This window comes from Larus michahellis, chromosome 4 (assembly GCF_964199755.1).
Source record: "Larus michahellis chromosome 4, bLarMic1.1, whole genome shotgun sequence".
NCBI lineage: Eukaryota > Metazoa > Chordata > Aves > Charadriiformes > Laridae > Larus > Larus michahellis.
The window spans coordinates 29,198,204-29,215,685 of record NC_133899.1 but is presented as its reverse complement, the minus strand read 5'-3'; the positions used below and the strand labels follow the sequence as shown (position 1 = coordinate 29,215,685).

The 17,482-nt window shown below is 42.9% G+C and overlaps 3 protein-coding genes across 9 annotated transcripts in view; 1 reads left to right on the top strand and 2 right to left on the bottom strand.

Moving 5' to 3' along the window:
* Positions 1-6,826, bottom strand: part of SLC38A6 (solute carrier family 38 member 6) — a 41,641-nt gene extending 34,815 nt beyond the window's left edge. For all 4 annotated transcript variants that reach the window (XM_074583705.1, XM_074583703.1, XM_074583704.1 and 1 more), the window contains exons 1-4: positions 6,643-6,826; positions 5,690-5,811; positions 4,850-4,923; positions 498-550 (exon numbers count right to left, since the gene is read on the bottom strand). In XM_074583705.1, coding sequence (XP_074439806.1) covers positions 498-550; positions 4,850-4,923; positions 5,690-5,811; positions 6,643-6,777 — 384 coding nt within the window. In that variant the 5' untranslated portion in view covers positions 6,778-6,826. The remainder of the gene's footprint in view (positions 1-497; positions 551-4,849; positions 4,924-5,689; positions 5,812-6,642) is intronic.
* A 30-nt stretch (positions 6,827-6,856) lies between these two features.
* Positions 6,857-16,394, top strand: TRMT5 (tRNA methyltransferase 5). Of its 4 annotated transcripts, none has more exons than XM_074583699.1 (5): positions 6,857-6,980; positions 8,703-9,346; positions 9,759-9,883; positions 11,368-12,022; positions 12,973-16,394. In XM_074583699.1, exons 1-5 carry the CDS (start codon positions 6,976-6,978, stop codon positions 13,035-13,037), a joined length of 1,494 nt encoding a protein of 497 aa, XP_074439800.1. In that variant the 5' UTR covers positions 6,857-6,975; the 3' UTR covers positions 13,038-16,394. The 4 variants fall into 4 exon arrangements, with proteins under 4 accessions (XP_074439800.1, XP_074439798.1, XP_074439801.1 ...); XM_074583700.1 differs by lacking the exon at positions 6,857-6,980 and adding an exon at positions 6,983-7,217 and having other exon boundaries at positions 12,973-16,393; XM_074583697.1 differs by lacking the exon at positions 12,973-16,394 and having other exon boundaries at positions 11,368-12,376.
* MNAT1 (MNAT1 component of CDK activating kinase) overlaps positions 16,368-17,482 on the bottom strand; it is a 127,228-nt gene continuing 126,113 nt past the window's right edge. The window contains exon 8 of the mRNA XM_074583706.1: positions 16,368-16,855. Within this exon, the coding sequence (XP_074439807.1) occupies positions 16,735-16,855 (121 nt within the window). The 3' untranslated portion in view covers positions 16,368-16,734. The remainder of the gene's footprint in view (positions 16,856-17,482) is intronic.

Sequence of the window (17,482 nt, the reverse complement as noted above, 5' to 3'; positions counted from 1 at the left end):
TTAAACAAAAGAAAAAAAAAGGCATTAATTGTTCCTATATTAGAAACTACATAAAAGGCAAACACTTATCTTGGATCTCTAATAAGTGCTAGAACACCAATAGTAAATCGCTTACTTGTCTCTCAGCAGTTTACAGCAAAGGTACGATGGAACTCTGACAAACCTGAAATGGATTGCTGAGCCAACCTGGCAATAATGCCAGTGAGCATATATATGTATATACAACTGAAAAATTAATACACTGACAGGAAAGTAGCGCAAAATCTTGCATTTAAGTAATGTCTATTTTACAGTTACCTGAAGTTTGGCCTTCCACAGACCAGACACAATAACTGAAATGTAGCAAAAAGCTTCAGGACATAGCAAATTTTTCAGTATACTAGGACATAGGAATTTTACTGCTTATTTCATTCATATCTCTTTACTACACAAAGAACACTTGTATATCGGAAGCATGAGACTAGAATGAAAATACACAGGTAAAAATAAATACTCACCTTTCCAGTTGATCCAAATGCAAATAGGCCAAGGTCTTCATAAGAAGTGACAGCTGTTAGTAAGGCAAAAAAAAAAAAAAAAAAGCTAAAGTATTCCTAGCTTGAAAATCACTTGAAAGCTCTAGCTTTGCCTTTTTTTCCTTTTTAAATTAACATAATTCGGGACAGAATTAAGAGAGTATTTTATAGTACTTTTTATTTACAAAATAGCTTTCATATACACCTGTATTACTGTTACAAAATACAGCTGTATGATCAACCATTCAGAGACTCTCCAGAAATTTAATTTTAATTTAATATTAAAAAAGTAATATTTTAAAAATAATAACACATTAATAGCAAATTGCTTTCTCCCAAAGATTTTTTGCAAGTAATACTATAGTTGAAGACTTACCAAATTAGACTCAACAATTAGATATGATATTCCCATATTTTATTTGTTAAAAGGGTATGCTTTTTTTTTTTAAATGAAGACAGCAACAGAGGATCCATTTTCATCTTTCTATGAATATAAACATCAATCACCATCTTGCCAGCTTTAAAAAAAATCATCACTATTTATTTCAAGACAGCTGAAGGTAAACACCTTCCTTGGCTGAAATCTATTATTAAAAAAAAAAAAAACCACACACAAAACAAAAATCCTGCCCTTACCTGCACCTGACTTACATAATCACATTAAAATAGCCTGTGGTTTCCTGTATGCTTTTGTTGAGCTTTAGCTGAAGCTCACTTCTAATATTGCCGGTAACTCAAACCAATCCCTTCTCAGAAAAAAGGAAGTCATATTAAAGTCTTTCATTGTTGCTCTGTATTTTGTTATTAGAAACTCAAGCAATATCAAAAAGATGAAAGTTTTCTGAGAAATACCACTCGCTTTCTTGGTATATAATAAAATGGTCCGCAGTTGTAAATGCCTCAAAGGGTAAAATTAATCCCAAAACCCACATAATTTTACTGTCAAAACACTTGGTTTCTCTTCCTTGGTTCTACTTGGTACACTACTGCTTCTACTTCTGTCACATCTTAATTTAGGGCCCAGCCCTGCAATTTGAGCTGCTGGGGGGAGACCTTCACACCTGAGTGAAGTCCCAGCACTGAGGTAAATGAAACAAGACATGGGAGACACAGGCAGTTCACAGAGATCAGATGTCGGGACTGGAGCCTCAGACTGCCAACTGCCCAAGCTTAGGCATTTTTATTTCACTGACGTTCTGCACACAATCAGATCAATGCTCCAGAGGACAAAAAATGCCAACAATAAAAAAACCAAACACCACCACCCCCAAAAAAACTTCATTAATTTTCTCATATGATTTTCTCAAGGGCAATGTTTCACATTCTGCTCTACTACTGACACCAACATGCTATAACAAAATAAATGAAGTGACAAAATTAAATTAGCTAGAGTCAATTCTCAGCATAAACCTGGACTAGTCTCTTAGATCAGCCATTACACTGATACTAGTTATATACAGGTATAATTAAACAAGAAATATGTCTTACTAGATTTTACCCTGTATTTTTCCTAGATTTCTATTTATAAAGTTGTTGACCACAAGAAAAAAAAAATGTAGCAATTTAGAAGGCCATCTCCAATGGCATTAAAAAAAAAAACAAAACAAACACAAAACAGTAAAATGTTAAACACATTTAGGAGAGAATTGCTTTTACCACATGGGAACAAATACACAGCACACACATATGAGGAGTTACCAACAAAGAGAACAAAATTTTCCAAACACTATCAAAACAGCAAGATGAAACCTTGGAATGTTTTATATAGTAATTCTGTTTCTGTAATCAATTTAGTCTTGTGAACACTGGGAAGCCCTAATACTTAATCACATTACTTTCATAATTTCAAGAATACATGGAATAAAATATTAAATACCATTGATATAAAGATAAACAAGTTCTGCCTGATTGACTTCTTTTGCGTTATTAACACTAAATGGAAATTATCCATTTAAATACAAAGTGAAATTGGCAAGTAAAGTACAAGCAATACTCATGAGTAACTCATAAAATAAAGAGAAAAAAAAGCCACGAAACTTCAAAGTACATCCCACTTAAATTCCCAATTCCTCTGCTTTACAGCGTAAGCTTAGCCTTTGTCAGCCCAAACCCCAAAACAATGTAGGTCGTACTGAATTAACACCAGGAGAAAACATTGACTAAACTAATCCAAATCTAACACTTGACACTTGGGAATATTAGTTTTGCTAAGGCTTTTCGTCTACACAAATAATTTGATTTTGTCAAAGTCCAGACCAAACTGAAGACGCTTCTTTATTTTTAAAATAGAACTAAAATGCTTGTGCTTAAGAAATCCTGGTCTTTATTTAAAATGGAATTAAAATTACAGCTTCCTTCTCAGAAGGTATTTCATATGCCAGCTCTTTCCTAGGACTACTTTTATCATTTGAAAACCTGAATGAATAGTTTACAAACACTTTCAAAGGCTTTTCTTTTCCACCTACTAAATTTTTCTAACTCATTTTTTAATGTAAAACTACTGAAATTTTTTTCCAATTCCTTGCCATGGATTGAGCTTAATACTGTAACACTGTTCACAAAGGCATGTAAGTTTTATAAAGAAAAATGTTCAATTATCTATGCTAGAAGCAAACATGTACACAGATTTTACTTCGTCAAGGCACAACAGGTTATATTTCTCACTTTTTAGAGACAACGTTCCAAGGAAAAAGTTGGAAAGCTACCTAACATGTAATTACTTCAATAGTTTACAGGAATTATAATACATATAATCTGAGAGAAATCTTATTAAAAAAAATTAAAAAAATCAAAACACAGAAGGCCATAAATACAGCAAACTTATCTAGGTAATAGTCCTGGTGCTAGTATTACCTATCAACATTACATTTAATAATTAGTTATCACCTAAAGTGCAAGTTTCAGACAAGAGAAATACTTCGTCCTCTCATTTCAGAGGTATTCCTTGCTTTCAGCTCTGTGTATTTAAAAAATGCTATCCTGAGGTGGAATGTTGCCTTTGGACAATAACTGAGGAGTTACACCATTTTTCTATATTAGGTCGCTTAAGTTCGTAACACTGAGACTCTTCTTAATTCAAAAAGCTTAAATCCTTAGTTTCCACCACCACCACCAGTAGTTCTTTTGCAAGGATCTCTTTAATTATTATTTTACCAGACAACAACATAATACCACTTACTGCCTATTTAATACAGAACTTTTCAGCCTCAAATAAGAGGTAAACAAAGATCACAAAAAATTACCTCAAGTTCCCTCTTTTTTTTTTTGCTTCTTATGTATCTTTCTAGCTACTTATTTCAAGTTCCAACTCCTTTCTAATAAGCAGAGCTCCAAGAGGGGAAAAAAATTACCAAAGACTTAGTCCCAAATCATCAAGCAGCCAACAATATCAACCATAAAAGTAACCCTACCTCTGAAAAATATTTTTTAAGAATGTATGAAGATCACTCAACAGGTGAAGACAGGAGCAGCAGATCTAAGAAGAATCAGGAAGCAATCATCTGAGAGACCAAAGCTAGCTATAGAAAACAAAGCCAATAAGGAAAGAAACGGAAGCTTTCTCCCACCACCTTTGAAAAGAGAAGAAAACAGATGAGAAGGAAACAATAACCAGGTGACAGAAAGAGATGGAGACCTCCTGCTATAACGTGACTTTTGTGTATGAGAAGTCAAGGAACTAGTCAGTTATTTCAGTAACAATTAAAAGAAGCAAGAAACAAAACATTAGCAGAATAGATTGCAAATATTAGAATCCACTGTTTGAATGTTCTTAAAGCACTATAATTTCTAAGGACTGCAATATGACCTCTCATTCAGTACCAAAAATGCTGTAAAACCCTGCATCTGTAAAGTGGCATGAGAATTATGATAATCCAATGTTTACAATATGTTTACAAAACCTGAAAGGTATCCATTTCAAGCCATAAACAAAATATATATTACAAGTATAAGAATGAAAGTCTGATATTTCACTGCTCTTAAACCTTCACTGGAAGCAACAGCACACACTGAAGCAGCATGGTTCAGCCAGCACCAAAATAATTTTGCTACAGAAATACAGCATCTATCTTTTCAGAAAGATCAGACAGGCATTTTGAAAAAAATTAAAACAGGAAATCTACAAAGCAGTCAGTTTGGCATTGACTTGCCATAGGATGTTTCAAAACCGTATTTTTAAATGGCAAATAGTAATTGTTAAAAATGCTAAATATTTCAACATCAGTGAATCAGACACAGCTATCTGTTAACAGGCTGTTAATTATAATAATTATACTGGATCATGTCTTTGTGATATAGGTGAGAAAGTATTTCAGAAATAAATCCTTTCCACTTACCAGTCTGAGTACACATACTGAGCAGAAGAAATACAGAGTAAGAAGCAAGGCTGGCAACGATCAGCAGCAAGATACTAAAAAACCCAAAATATTCAGAATTAAAGCACTTTCACAGTACAATGCGCTTTCTGTCTTTAAGAATGCTACTTTTCCAAGAAGTAAGCTACCACATGACAAGATTTCCTCATTCTATAGCTTATATCTGCTGACTATGGTTCATCTGGCCTCTGACCTTCCCAATACTTGCTAAGTTCCAGGGCTTCTTACATTGTTCACCAAAGCACATCACACACTATACAGGGTAAAGGCCTGAGGGATTACAAAGAGGACATAAACATAGGAGTTTGTGTGTATACGTCTACACAGACAAGTATGTATCTTCTAATGAAGTGAATCTAATGCTTAGAAAACTGTAAATGTGACAATACTGGTGATTTAGGCCCTGTTATTGATAGGTTTGTATGTACAGTGAGCAGAAGTGCAAACAAAAGCACAAGCTGATGCACATTTTTCAGATATGTAGCCATCCTACTCCAGAAGGCCCATTTCTAGAACTAAAGGAGACAGCAGCTTTGAAACGTAAATATTAATCTATTAGGAGTAATGGCCAAGAAATTGCCACCATGTGGCAATTTAATGCAATGTCTGAGCAGTACTTATGTTAGGCCAGATTTCAATGACTAAACCAAAAAGGGAAGACCTTATTCAGTAACGCTGAAAAGCACAAGCTATTTACTTCTCCCTCAGGTTTTGCACAGAAGTCTTGGTAATCAAGTTCTGTTCCATTCAAAACTGCAAGCCCAGTTTAAAAATAAGCATACATAAAACCCAAAAACTTACCTAAACCCCATAATCCCTGTGTTGGCCATAGCATAGGATAAGCCAAGTATCCCACTTCCCATGATTGCATTCATTAAATTAAATACTGAGAAACCAAAGGAAGAACCATGATTTTGAGGATTCTGTGAAAACGGCAGAACAAAGTACAATTAGTACTAGAGGTGTTTTGGTCTTTCATAGGAGGAAATTTAAGGGAGGGAGAAACAATCAACTTTTCGTCCCTTGATCTAAATCAGAAAAACCTCTTTTCTCAGTCTAAGACCACATAAACCCTCGTGCACATGAAGTAACACGACGCTGTGTCATAAGGATCTCAAGATGCCTTCAACCTTTGAGTACGGTGATACTAGAGCACAAGAAGAGAGCGGCAAGATTTATGCCTAAAATCAGGCTATCCCTGCCTGCTCGCAACAGCACCGAGGGGGAGAGCAGCGCTCCCAAGAGCTCTGCAACCGAAGCATCGCACGGAGCAGAACCGCCAGGACCAGACGTTCAGCTTCGCAGGCCCCGGCGCTGCCCCGTGCTCCTGCGTCCCTGACCGGCCCTTCCCGCTGCCGTTGGCAGGTGCGTCCCCCCCGGGAGCCCTCCCGCACGGCCCCGTCCACTCTCCGCCGAACTGCATCGGTCCGCCCGACCTTTGAGCCCGAGGTCTCGTCCCCTCTTTCCCTCCCCCCACCGGGGCCGCGCTCCCCGGACTTCTCCCCAGCACCAAGCACGGCCGGGGACAACCGCCCCCGCAGCACCCCCGGCCCGGGAAGCCGCCAAGTCGCGGCGACGGGGATCGCCCTGACACAGCACCCGGGGAAGGAAAGGCAAGTGAAGTAAAGCCGAGCCGGCGCCCGGCGCCCGCCGCCCCACGACGGAGCGGGCCCGGGCAACCCCGAGGCCGCAGCCCCCCACTCAGGGCGCTCCCCTCAGAGCTGCCCCTCCCCACCGCCGAGCCGCCCCCTCACACTGCCCGGCGGCGGCAGCAGCGGGGCGGACTCCCCGTCGTCGTCATCGTCGTCCTCCTCCTCTTGTTCGCGGGCCGACAGGTACCAGCCCCGCTCGGCCAGGAACCGCCCGGCCCCCCGCGGCGGCGGCGCCATGGCACCCCGCGCCCCGCCGCCTCGTCTCTGAGGGGAGCGGGGGGCGGGGCCGCCGGGGGGCGGGGCCGCAGCGGGGGGCGGGGCGGCCGCACCAGCCCCGCCCTCCCCCTCGGCGCGGCCACAGGGAGCGGTGCGGCGCGCGCGGCGTGACGGCGGCGATGACGTGCGAGGGCGCCGGCGCGCGCGGCGGGGCTCGGCATGAGGTGAGGCGGGGGAGGGAGCTGCGGGAGCGGTAGCCATGCCGACGGCGCGGCCACGGCGGCGGCCTGCGGCTCCCCGCGGCCGCCCCGGCTCCGCCGCCCTCGGTCGGGCCTGTACCATCCCCCCCCGGCCAGCGGCGGGAGGCCCAGGCGGCGGTGGGCCTAAGGCGGCGGCTGCCAGCGGTGCTTCCCTCAGGGAGAGGACAGGGCCCCGCCCCGATGAGCGTCCCTCTTCCCCGGGTGAGGCCTGTCCGGCGCCTCTGCGACCCGCCCGGGGGTGTCTGTGCGTGGTGGCCGCTGTGGAGCTGCGGCCGGGCGGAGCGGGTAGCAGCCCTCCAGCAGCACCTCCCGCCCCTGCTTCACCTCAGATTACTCTGGGGGAGGAATGGGGCAGACGGGGATTCTGGCGGGACCTCGGTTACGGGGGGAAAGGCGGGTGTTTCTAGAGACAACGTTGGGAAGATGTTAGTCCTCTGGCGACAGGATGGCTGCGGTGACCTCCAGCCAGACCCAGCGTGGTGGCTTTTATCTTGCAGGCTTTACTCGTACAGAGAAGCCCGTGCAAACTAGGCAAGCAGTTTCCAGCTAGGGAGAAGGGGAATGCCTAAGAAAAACACTGGGATGCTCTGGTCTCTGGATGAAGGCTTTCTCCTCTGTAGCAGACTTGAAGAATGTAATGTTTATTTTTGAGTCAACAGGGAAAGGAGGTGTGCTTTGCCAAAAACTTGGTGTAGGGAAATGACCTGGCTTGGAGACGTAGGGAGTCCCAGCGAGGAGCTGGGATTTGTGGGGGAGGGAGGATGGGAGCAGGGCCAGCTCTGCTAAGGGTCAAGCACAGCTCCTTTTTTGAAGAGACGGCACGGCTTGTTACCCTAAAGGAGGGCAGTGGCCTCTAGTCGGAGTGTAGATGTCTGAGGCAGGCAAGAGGACCGGTTTCCTTTCAGAGCTAGTTTGCCCTATCTTAAAACAAACTTCCCAAGAAGTCAGGAGAAATGTCAGCCTCACGCATTATCTAAATCATTGGTTCCTGCCTAGGAGTGGCTGATGCTGAATCAGAAAGTTTGGGCCTCTTTGGACTGGCTTTAGTGGAAGAAACCATTTAGAGAAGCATAAAGCTACTTTTCAAGACTGCATCCTGTGAATTGTGGAGAGGGTTCAGTCACTTGAACAGACATTACTAATGCTTCCCCTGTATCTTTAGGGGAATTCTGCATTTAATTCATTGTCTTTCTGGCATGCGGTTCGTGGAGCAAAGGCACTATGGAGTGTGTAATTCCTTACCACTGGGGTATAGGAGGCAGAAATTAATGAAGAGTGATTATGACCACTATTGCTAATAAGTGTTTTCTAGCAACCACTGCTTGGTAATGAATTTTATCAGGGAGAGAAGGAATTCAACAGTAGGATCACGACAGTAAAAATGTTTCCATTTGGCGTACTGGGATTAATATCACGTTTATTAGAACAAAGAGAGGTCATTGTGTTTTGGCAGGGGGGGATTATCTCACTGCTTAAAATTAGTTAATGTTTAAGTCTAAAAATAGATTTGCGAAAGAACAGAAATTTGTAATATATAATTCATAATAAAGAGCTTTACTAAACTATTGTGGATTGTTTGGTACAGATGGAAATTCTAGTTTATGAGAACAGCAAATCCGTATGATTTGCAGCCTTTTTAACGGAATGATTACATAATGTCTATAAAATGAATAATTTCTCTTTTAGGACTTTATGGAGATTTGGATATTCTGCCAGACTACTGAAAACTAATCATTTTAGGACAGCTGCATCAAATACATCATTTCCAGCAGTTTGGATGCTATTGGCACAATATTCTGGCACAATACCTGCACGCTTTGTAGTAGTTAAAAAAAATAGTTTTTTTACAATGCCTGAAACTGATAAAGCTAATCTAGAACTCTATTCACCACATCCTGGAGTGCGTGGGATGACACTACTCAACAGAGCAGCTTTTAAAAGGACAGTTGTTGTTCCAGTTCTTAAAGTCAAGAAAGAAATTGTAAATACTTTGCTGAAGTCCCTAAAACATACAGTACTACAGCGTCCTGGTCTAAAGCGTGTGGTTGAGGATACAGAAGATGAGGACAGTAGACTTGTTATTCTGGATCCTCATAAAATACCAGAATTCTCATTGGGAGAAGCGGAACAAGAGGTATTAAAACAGCTTAATGTTTGTCCTGAGGTGTCCAAGTATAACTTGGAGCTAACTTATGAGAATTTCAAGTCGGAGGAGATCCTACGAGCAGTCCTTCCCGAAGGTCAAGAAGTCACTTCTGGATTTAGCCGTGTTGGTCACATAGCTCATTTGAATCTTAGAGATCATCAGCTACCGTACAGATATTTGATTGGTAGGTAAAACAGCTCTTCTCAAAAAAGTAATTCATATATTTTGTATATTGTTAAAACCATATTTTAACAATTATTCTACTGGTAAATTATTAATTGTACAAAGAAAACTTTTGGGCACTTTGTTTCGTATTTTGACTTTAAATAGCCTTGTGCTGATGCTGTAGCTGTGCCCAGAAGGCACAGTTCTCTCCTTTTACCGTAATTGTGGTCTCACTTTACTGAGCATTGGGTCAAGGCAAAGTACGTGCCTTAGAAAGATGTCACATCTGCAACCCTGAATCATTAGAGGAAGGTTGTTCTAGTACATGCTTACTTTTGTTAATTTAACTGTAAACAGCAGTGTTTGTATCTCTTGTAGAACATTAAGAGGTTGTAGTCCCTTAACCAGAATACCTTTGCCCTCTCTTTCAGGCCAGGTTCTAATTGACAAGAATCCGGGAATCACCTGCGTAGTGAATAAAACGAATATTATTGACAGCACATACAGAAATTTTCAAATGGAAGTGCTCGCTGGAGAGAGCAACCTGGTAACCAAGGTACAGGGTTTTTCCCCCTGTTTATTTGTAATTTAATATGTTAAAACCCAAAGGCATCTACTGGAAAGATGTAATGAAGAGATGCTTTTAAGACCATTCCTTTGCACATTCTATGTTCATTTTTCCTGGTCTGCCAAGACCAAACTCACAGCCACAGAGATCATGAAGATACATATTCTTTCAAGTTTACGGCCTAGATTTTAATGATATGTGAAAGACCTGAAGTAAAGTTTTCTTACAGAGATACTAATTACAAACTTGTAGTGAGGGGTATTTCTCACTCTAAACCCAAAATATTTAGTGGATTTGATCTAAGAAAGTGCTGGTTTTTAATTTCACCAAGCCTTGTATGGTGGCTGGTACTGAACGTAAGACTGTTCTTAAATCTCACTGGCTTTGCAACGTAGGCAAGATTTTGTCTATGCCTTTTTCCTTTCTGTCAGCAGCAAGACAAACCTCATCTCTTCTGTTTTGACATTTTTCAGGTGTAAAGCACTATGTAACTGCCAAGTATTCTTCATGTAGGGTTTCTTGTCTTTAGTTGGAAACTTGGCCACTGGTTTGACCAAAAAATATTTTTCCTAACTGTTAGCAGTTTTGTACTTTTTTATTTGGTAATAGAACGTTTTCTTTTCTAAAAGTTGAATAGCTTGGTAGAACATCCTGTACATGCACAGAGAAGGCATTTGAATTGTCAAGGCAGCAGCAATAATCAAATGTTATGCAGATGGTATTAGCTCATTAAGCATACATCTAACACACCCAGGAGTACAGATACACTTCAGTATGTTTCTTGCTGGCAAAGCAAATGACGCAGCGATTTGGATCCAAAGTTGCTTTACTTTGGAGTCACACAGTTCAAGTGTGGTGGTGCAAAGTGAGTATTATCTTGCATCCCACTCTCATCCGAATAAGTACTGTTTCTTTTTAGGTCTGTTCTTAAGATAGTGGTCATCCCAAAGTTTGCATTTGGATCAGTTTCCAGACTCTGTCACCTTGAGAGATAAAACACACTATTTTTTCAAACTGAAGAATTGGCTCCCAGTGGTTTTGAATTTGGCTGACTGTTGCCATTCTTGTGCGGTATCATTCTCAGACACTTATTTACTATGTGGACTCTGCTAAGGAGGGCTTGAGGCATCTTCCTAAGGTCTGCTTTCAATAAAGGAGTTGTCAGCTAGCCACAAAGCTCTTGAAAAGCCTCAGATATTTTTCTTTATGGTCATTTTAAGTTGCTGCTTTATTTCCACCTGGTGATTGAGACATGCATAAGCCAGCCATCTGGATTGACATTCCTTATGGCTATTTCTGACGAGTAGATCTGTTTATACAAGATTCATGTGTGCTGCTAATGGGACAAATGTCAATGTATGCATTACTTTTTGATAAAGCACTTCGGATTTTAGCTGTCTTAATTACTGATAATGCTTAAACATGCCTGGAATTTGAACACGGAGGCTTAAACAAATGTTTTGGACTTTCAGGTCAAAGAAAATAATATTGCATATGAATTAGACTTTTCCAAAGTCTACTGGAACCCACGTCTTTCCACAGAACACGGCCGTATTGTTGAGCTTTTAAAGCCCGGTGATGTCCTTTTTGATGTCTTTGCTGGGATTGGACCTTTTGCTATTCCAGCAGCAAAGAAAAAGTGCCGTGTATTTGCAAACGATCTCAATCCTGAATCCTACAGCTGGCTTCTGCACAACTGCAAACTAAACAAAGTAGACAACAAAATAAAAGTGTTCAACATGGACGGCAGGGACTTCCTCCTGGGGCCAGTAAGAGAAGAACTAAGTAAAGAGCTCCCACTTCTGAAAGAAGAACAGAAAACCTCTTTTCATATAGTCATGAATTTGCCAGCTTTGGCTATTGAATTTCTAGATGTTTTCAGGCATCTCTTGGTTGGAGAGCCGTGCAGCACTGCTGGCCTTCCCACGGTGCACTGCTATGGCTTCTCCAAACATGATGACCCCACCAAAGATATTCAAGAACGAGCAGAAGCTTCGCTGGGAACCTCCTTGGCTGGACGCTGTTCTACTTACCTGGTTAGAAATGTTGCACCAAACAAGGAGATGCTGTGCATCAGTTTCCAGATTCCAGCAGATGTACTGTACAAGAGGCCCTGTCCTGATGAAGGTAAGGAACAAGCCTCCTACGCGGCACTTGGATATCAGGCTGCACCTTTTGCTGTCTCATGCTGGTCCCACCTTGTCAGCCCTGTGGGCCACTTCAGCTGTGTGACAGCGATTCTGTATCTGGTTGTGAGTGCGGAGGTAGGCGGCAGGACTGAGTGCCTGCATGTGTGCAGCAGCTGCAGGGCTTCATGCGCTCTCAGTAACAGCGGCCCGCTCCTCTGATCCCAGCATGAGCCTCCATAGAAAAAATGGTGGACTGGATAGGATCATCCCACAGGCCATAAACCAGACCTTTATGCCTCAGATTGCTACTGGGGGAGGATGAGGTATCTAACATCAAGGACGCGTTTCTGTTAGCTAACTTAAGAACTGGAGCTTCGTTTTCACCCAGGGTAGAGTGGCGTACTTCCAAGTGACTGGTCCCTTATGCTTGCATGGACTCAGTTTAGGTCTGGAGTCACTATATCAAGCAGAATCCAGTTCTGTACAATTTAATTGAGAAATGGATATCCTTTAATGTTGAATTTGATTTTTTTTTCATAGTTGGTCATTTCTTGAAGTACTCATAGAAGGTAGTTGGTTTCAGTGATCTCGGGCGTTGCAATCCATGACGAGGGGAGAGGAGGGGGGAGGCTTTCCGTCTGCAGTTACATGAACTAGAGGAATGGAGGTTTTGATAAAGCTTTAAGGCCATGAAACATATTTTTACACTGTTGTTGGGAAGCACTGAGATGTAGGTCAAAATGTAGCTCACTACAGGTTTTTTGAAAGTCCTTTCTGGCATTTAGTAAAGACCCCCCCCATTATTGCTGTAACAGTTTTCATTTGTGACTGTTAATCCTGATTTTAACTGTCATCTCTTCCTGTTAAATCCCGTAAGTGTTACATGGGTTGTGGTTTAGTTCTGTTTACTGCACATTAAATAACTTACTTTTTCTAACCTTCTTCCAGCAAAACCAGCCTCTAAACGTTTGTGTACCAGCAAAGATTTTTCTGAAGAAAAGTTACCGAGTTGACGACTAGAGTTATGGTAACTACCTTAGTAGTCTGCGTAAGGTATACCTAGGTTACCTCTGGTTTACCCCTTGAATTATTTGAAGTGAACCTGTGTTACCCATCTCAGGTGCTGAGATGCGTAATGCACGTTGCAGCTTTCCTTTGTGAGCCTTGCTTCCTGTGTTAACCTTTTTTTTTTTTTAAATTGTGGGACCAATAAGCAGATTGAAATTGTTGTTACTATAAAAAAATAAAACTTCACTTTTTTGTAATAAAGGTGTTTTGGTACTTTCCTGCTCTCTATTATTTCACGCCTTGTGATAATTCAGTGACACAGACTGGGATAGTTTTCTGCTGTGTCATTTTGATATTGTGCGGTTTGTGGCGAAAACAGATTTTTATATTTTGTTGAGTAGCAAGATGATTTACGTAACCCTTGCATTGGATTCTCTCTGACAAACGGTTTTGGTGTTTAAGAATATTGGGTTACTTGTTAGCAGATGTACAAACAACTGTGGTGTAAGCAAGATAACCTTTCAAAAACTTTACCCAAGATACAAAAAGGCCCAAATAGCCGTATATACTTGTTCCTAGGCTTTTGGAGTAATAAATTCTTTTTTAACACTGAGATTTAGTTAGGGATTGGTTGACTCCTAACTTAGTGTTTGCCCACCGTTAAAGCAGGAAAGACTTTAATGCCATTTGCAGATTAAGTAACGCTTGCATTGAATGCTGGATTGAAAACCACTACCTGTCTGAACAGTCGTCTCGTCTTGCAGCCGCGTCCTCCTGTGGCTTTTGTGCCTCTGCCCTCTTCCCGCTCTCCCCTGCCTCCCCCACTGCTCCTCTGCTGCAGTCCCTGGGCCATCTCTCTGACGGGCTGCCTGTATTCTGCAGGGATTCAAAAAGCCTCTGCCTTTGATTTCCTTTTCTTACCCATCCAAACTATTGTTGGGCAATGTCAACCACAAATAGTTTATTTGGACAGAGAACTCAGATCGCCCTCTCGGTTTCAGATATTTTCCTTCAGTCCAAGCTCGGAGCTCACGCCTAGCAACTCAGTGACCAGATGTCCATCACCCTCCCTGGCTCTGCTGCTGTGGCTCCATCACTGGGGCCAGCAACCCGATGTCTTGGTTCTCACCCAAACAGCCATTAAGGCCTGTAGATTTGTTTTGCTCAGCGGCTTTATGCTGTAGCCTTTCCCTTGGCTACACAGCCAGTGCTTTTCAGTAAGCCTTCACAGCTTGGTTACTGCTAGATTGCATTTATCAAACCGGGGGGAAAAAATCGTGACTCACTCGTACTATCTTGAAAGCTGCCGTACAGATTATTTCCCTGGCCTGGCACTCCAGCCTGAGCATTCCTCCACTGGCCTTTAAAATGGTATCGCAACAGCTTTAACCTGTTTGTCCTCGCTGTCAATGACAGGCACATCATCTCCACTCCCTACCAGTCTCTGCTCCCCTTAAGAGCAAGCGCTGGACTCTTGCCTCCGGCCTGCGATGCTGTCTCTGCTGCCTGTGACATTGTCTAACGCCACCGCATGCTTCCTACCGTGACCCTCTGGGCTTCCCATAAGCACTGAAAGCTGCTCTTGTTCTTTCAGAGCCCTCCATGAACACTGCGGTAGGGATAAGGCCCTCTGCCATTGTGGAATGATGCAGTCACCCTATGATCTGTGCTAACGCACCTGCCTGCACTGCCGCAGACTGCAGGTCCCTTTGACTGTGTGCGTTGCCTCATAGTCCAAATCTAGGGCTTCTTGGCATTACTGCACTCACCAAAACCTGGCTTTAATCACCATTTTTGTGTAAAGCAAGTCGACTACATAACTCTCATTTTCAGCATGTGACTGAAGTATCCCACGGCAGGGAAGGATTTTAGTTCTTAAAAGTTTTGTTCGCGTAAGGATCAAATCCCATTGTTATTTTAGCAGCACAACTTTAGTTTAGATGCCAGTCAATGGATTGTATGTGTAGCTATACTCGTAACCAGGGGTTTTTCCATATTTCTGTGCAGTTGCCACTTCTGTGTATAACCCTTCCACATGAAATAGCAAACGATAGCTAACATACACGCAAGCTGCATGAGTGTATTTAAATGATACATATTAATACGCATATGCAGTTCTGCATGCCTTAGGGCAATGACGTGAGGCTTTACAAACTGCATATAAAGCGGATGATGGGTGAGGTGTATCTTCACCAGCCTGGGCGAGCCCTGAATAGTACAGACTCCCCCTGGTTGCTGCCACTCCCTCCTAGGGTGCCGATCAGAATCCCAGCAGGACTGCCGCTATCCTGTACTGGGGAAGAGGAGACAGGCTGTCAGGCATCTGTGGCGGAGGGAATGAACTCCCACAGCTTCTGTGTGCTAGGAAAACGATCAGCCAGGCAGTGGTGGCAGCCAGAGGCTTTGTGTCTCAGGCCAGGCCACCTGTGCCTGGCAGGGAGCAGTACTCTGCAGGCTACGACCTCTTCTACGCCTCCCCCTTCTGTGTAAGGCTACCTGTCGGCAACTATCCTGGGCACAAACAACAGGAGTTCAGAGAACGGGCAGTGGAAATTTTGACACCTCCCTCCACTTTCCTTAATAAAGGAAGCACCAAGTCTGGAAGAAAGCTTATTACCCTCTTCATTATGACATAGAAAAAATACATTCATTTAGTCCACTCCTCAGAACAGCATTCAACAACTATTAACGGGTGACCCATAAAACGTGCTCCAGGCTTTACTCCAGGGGCACTTGCTGTCCTGGCAGCTTCCAGTGTGCTGCAGTTTATACATAATCGTGGTGAAGACCAATCCTGCCACTGGAAGGCCATCTCTGCTGCAATTAAGTAGAACTTCCACTACAAGGAGAGGGGAAGGAATATGTCAAAGCAGCGGATCGAGTGGCAAGAGTCATCCCAAAAGCCAGAAAAAGAGATGTTCCTGCCTAAAGAAGCTCCTGAATGTGTGACAGGAAAGTTGCAAACAGAACTAAACAGGAAAAAAACGAAACCAGTTTTGACTAATGACTGAGCCTTTTATCAAGGCTTCTTAGATTGCTTCTAGAGGAAGAAAGCTGAAAGACTTTGAGCTGAAGATTTGTCTTCCAGACAAAGGTAAAAACCAAGTGATATCAGGAAGGATCCTGCATAAGAGTTGTGTCAGCATAGTTCCAGGGTTTCTCATCTCGTCCAGCTGGCAGGAGGAAAAACCCACTTGTCTGAACTGGGGAAACTAGTTTTATGGGAAGAAAATGTAGGCCTGAGTATTATTGAATATAACACTAAATGTTATAATCAAAATGGCATTTAAATGCTTGTGCAAATAAAACCCTGCAATAAGAGTAAAACCACAAACTTCAATAAAAAAGTCTGTCTTTATTTAAAAAAAATTTACAAGTGTATTTCTTTAAACCTCAAACATATACAGCTGAGTTATTCACATCTTCCATTAGATGTGGCTTATTGCTTCAGCCTCCCTCAGCAAAGTGCCACATGACTAACGAGTTTCCCCCTCCACAAAAATGTATCTACCATTTTACAAAGCTCTCATGCAGATGGGTTGTTTTTTTTTCCTTTAACACTTAAACACAGCTGGTTTTACACAGAAAAGTGTCTGCAGCTTAGCCGTTGTGCAGATGGCAGCAATTTTACCCAACCTTTGCTGGCTTGACTGGCTTTTCCCTCCGTTCGGTGTCCTTTGATCACCGGCTGATGCCCACTGGCTAACTGGGGTGCCAGAAAAGGCCACTGAAAGCATCCTGTAAGGCTCGGTGACAAGCAAGAGAAGAAGTGTAGCCCCCAGCAAGATCCTGCGGAGAGGCGGCTCGTACGTGGTTGAGATACCTAAAACAAAGAGAAGCATTCTTTTAGAGCAGAAATAAACACCTGCGTAGTTCACAGTACAGTGAGGTCGAGGCTGCTTTTGGGGAGCAAGCGAGGAGGTGGAGCTGCCTACTGCTGGCCACCTACGAACGTATCAGTATAAAACTTCCGTTAGTTAAAACAATGACAATGCCGACGCGCCTTCAGATGTGCTGCCCAGCCAGCGCCCTGAAAAGCTTCGCGGGCTCTTTGCAATAGGTTGCGCAGGGTTAAGTACACTCACTGGTTTGTATTTTCTGTGCTTGCTCCAGGGGTAGGGTTGCGTTTCCCCCCTGCTTCTGTAGTTCCTTCTAAGTCAACAGAGGACAAGCTTTCCTGCACTCCCGCAGGAATCGCAGGGTTTCAGCTCTGTCCAGCCAATGCTGGGCACTCCCCAGAGCCGACTGCGGCTGCTCTGATGACAACAGGGCTGAACTTTCTGCTCCCGGGCCCATCTTTATCTGGAGGAAGTCCACTGACACCAGGGAGTTAGATCTGTAGGAGGCCGTCATCAACATTTTGGCTAAAGAAGCCTCTGAACTTCACGATTAATTAAGCACCGTCGACCATTTGCAGAGCCACCTAAACCAGCCAGACCGATGAGTCGAC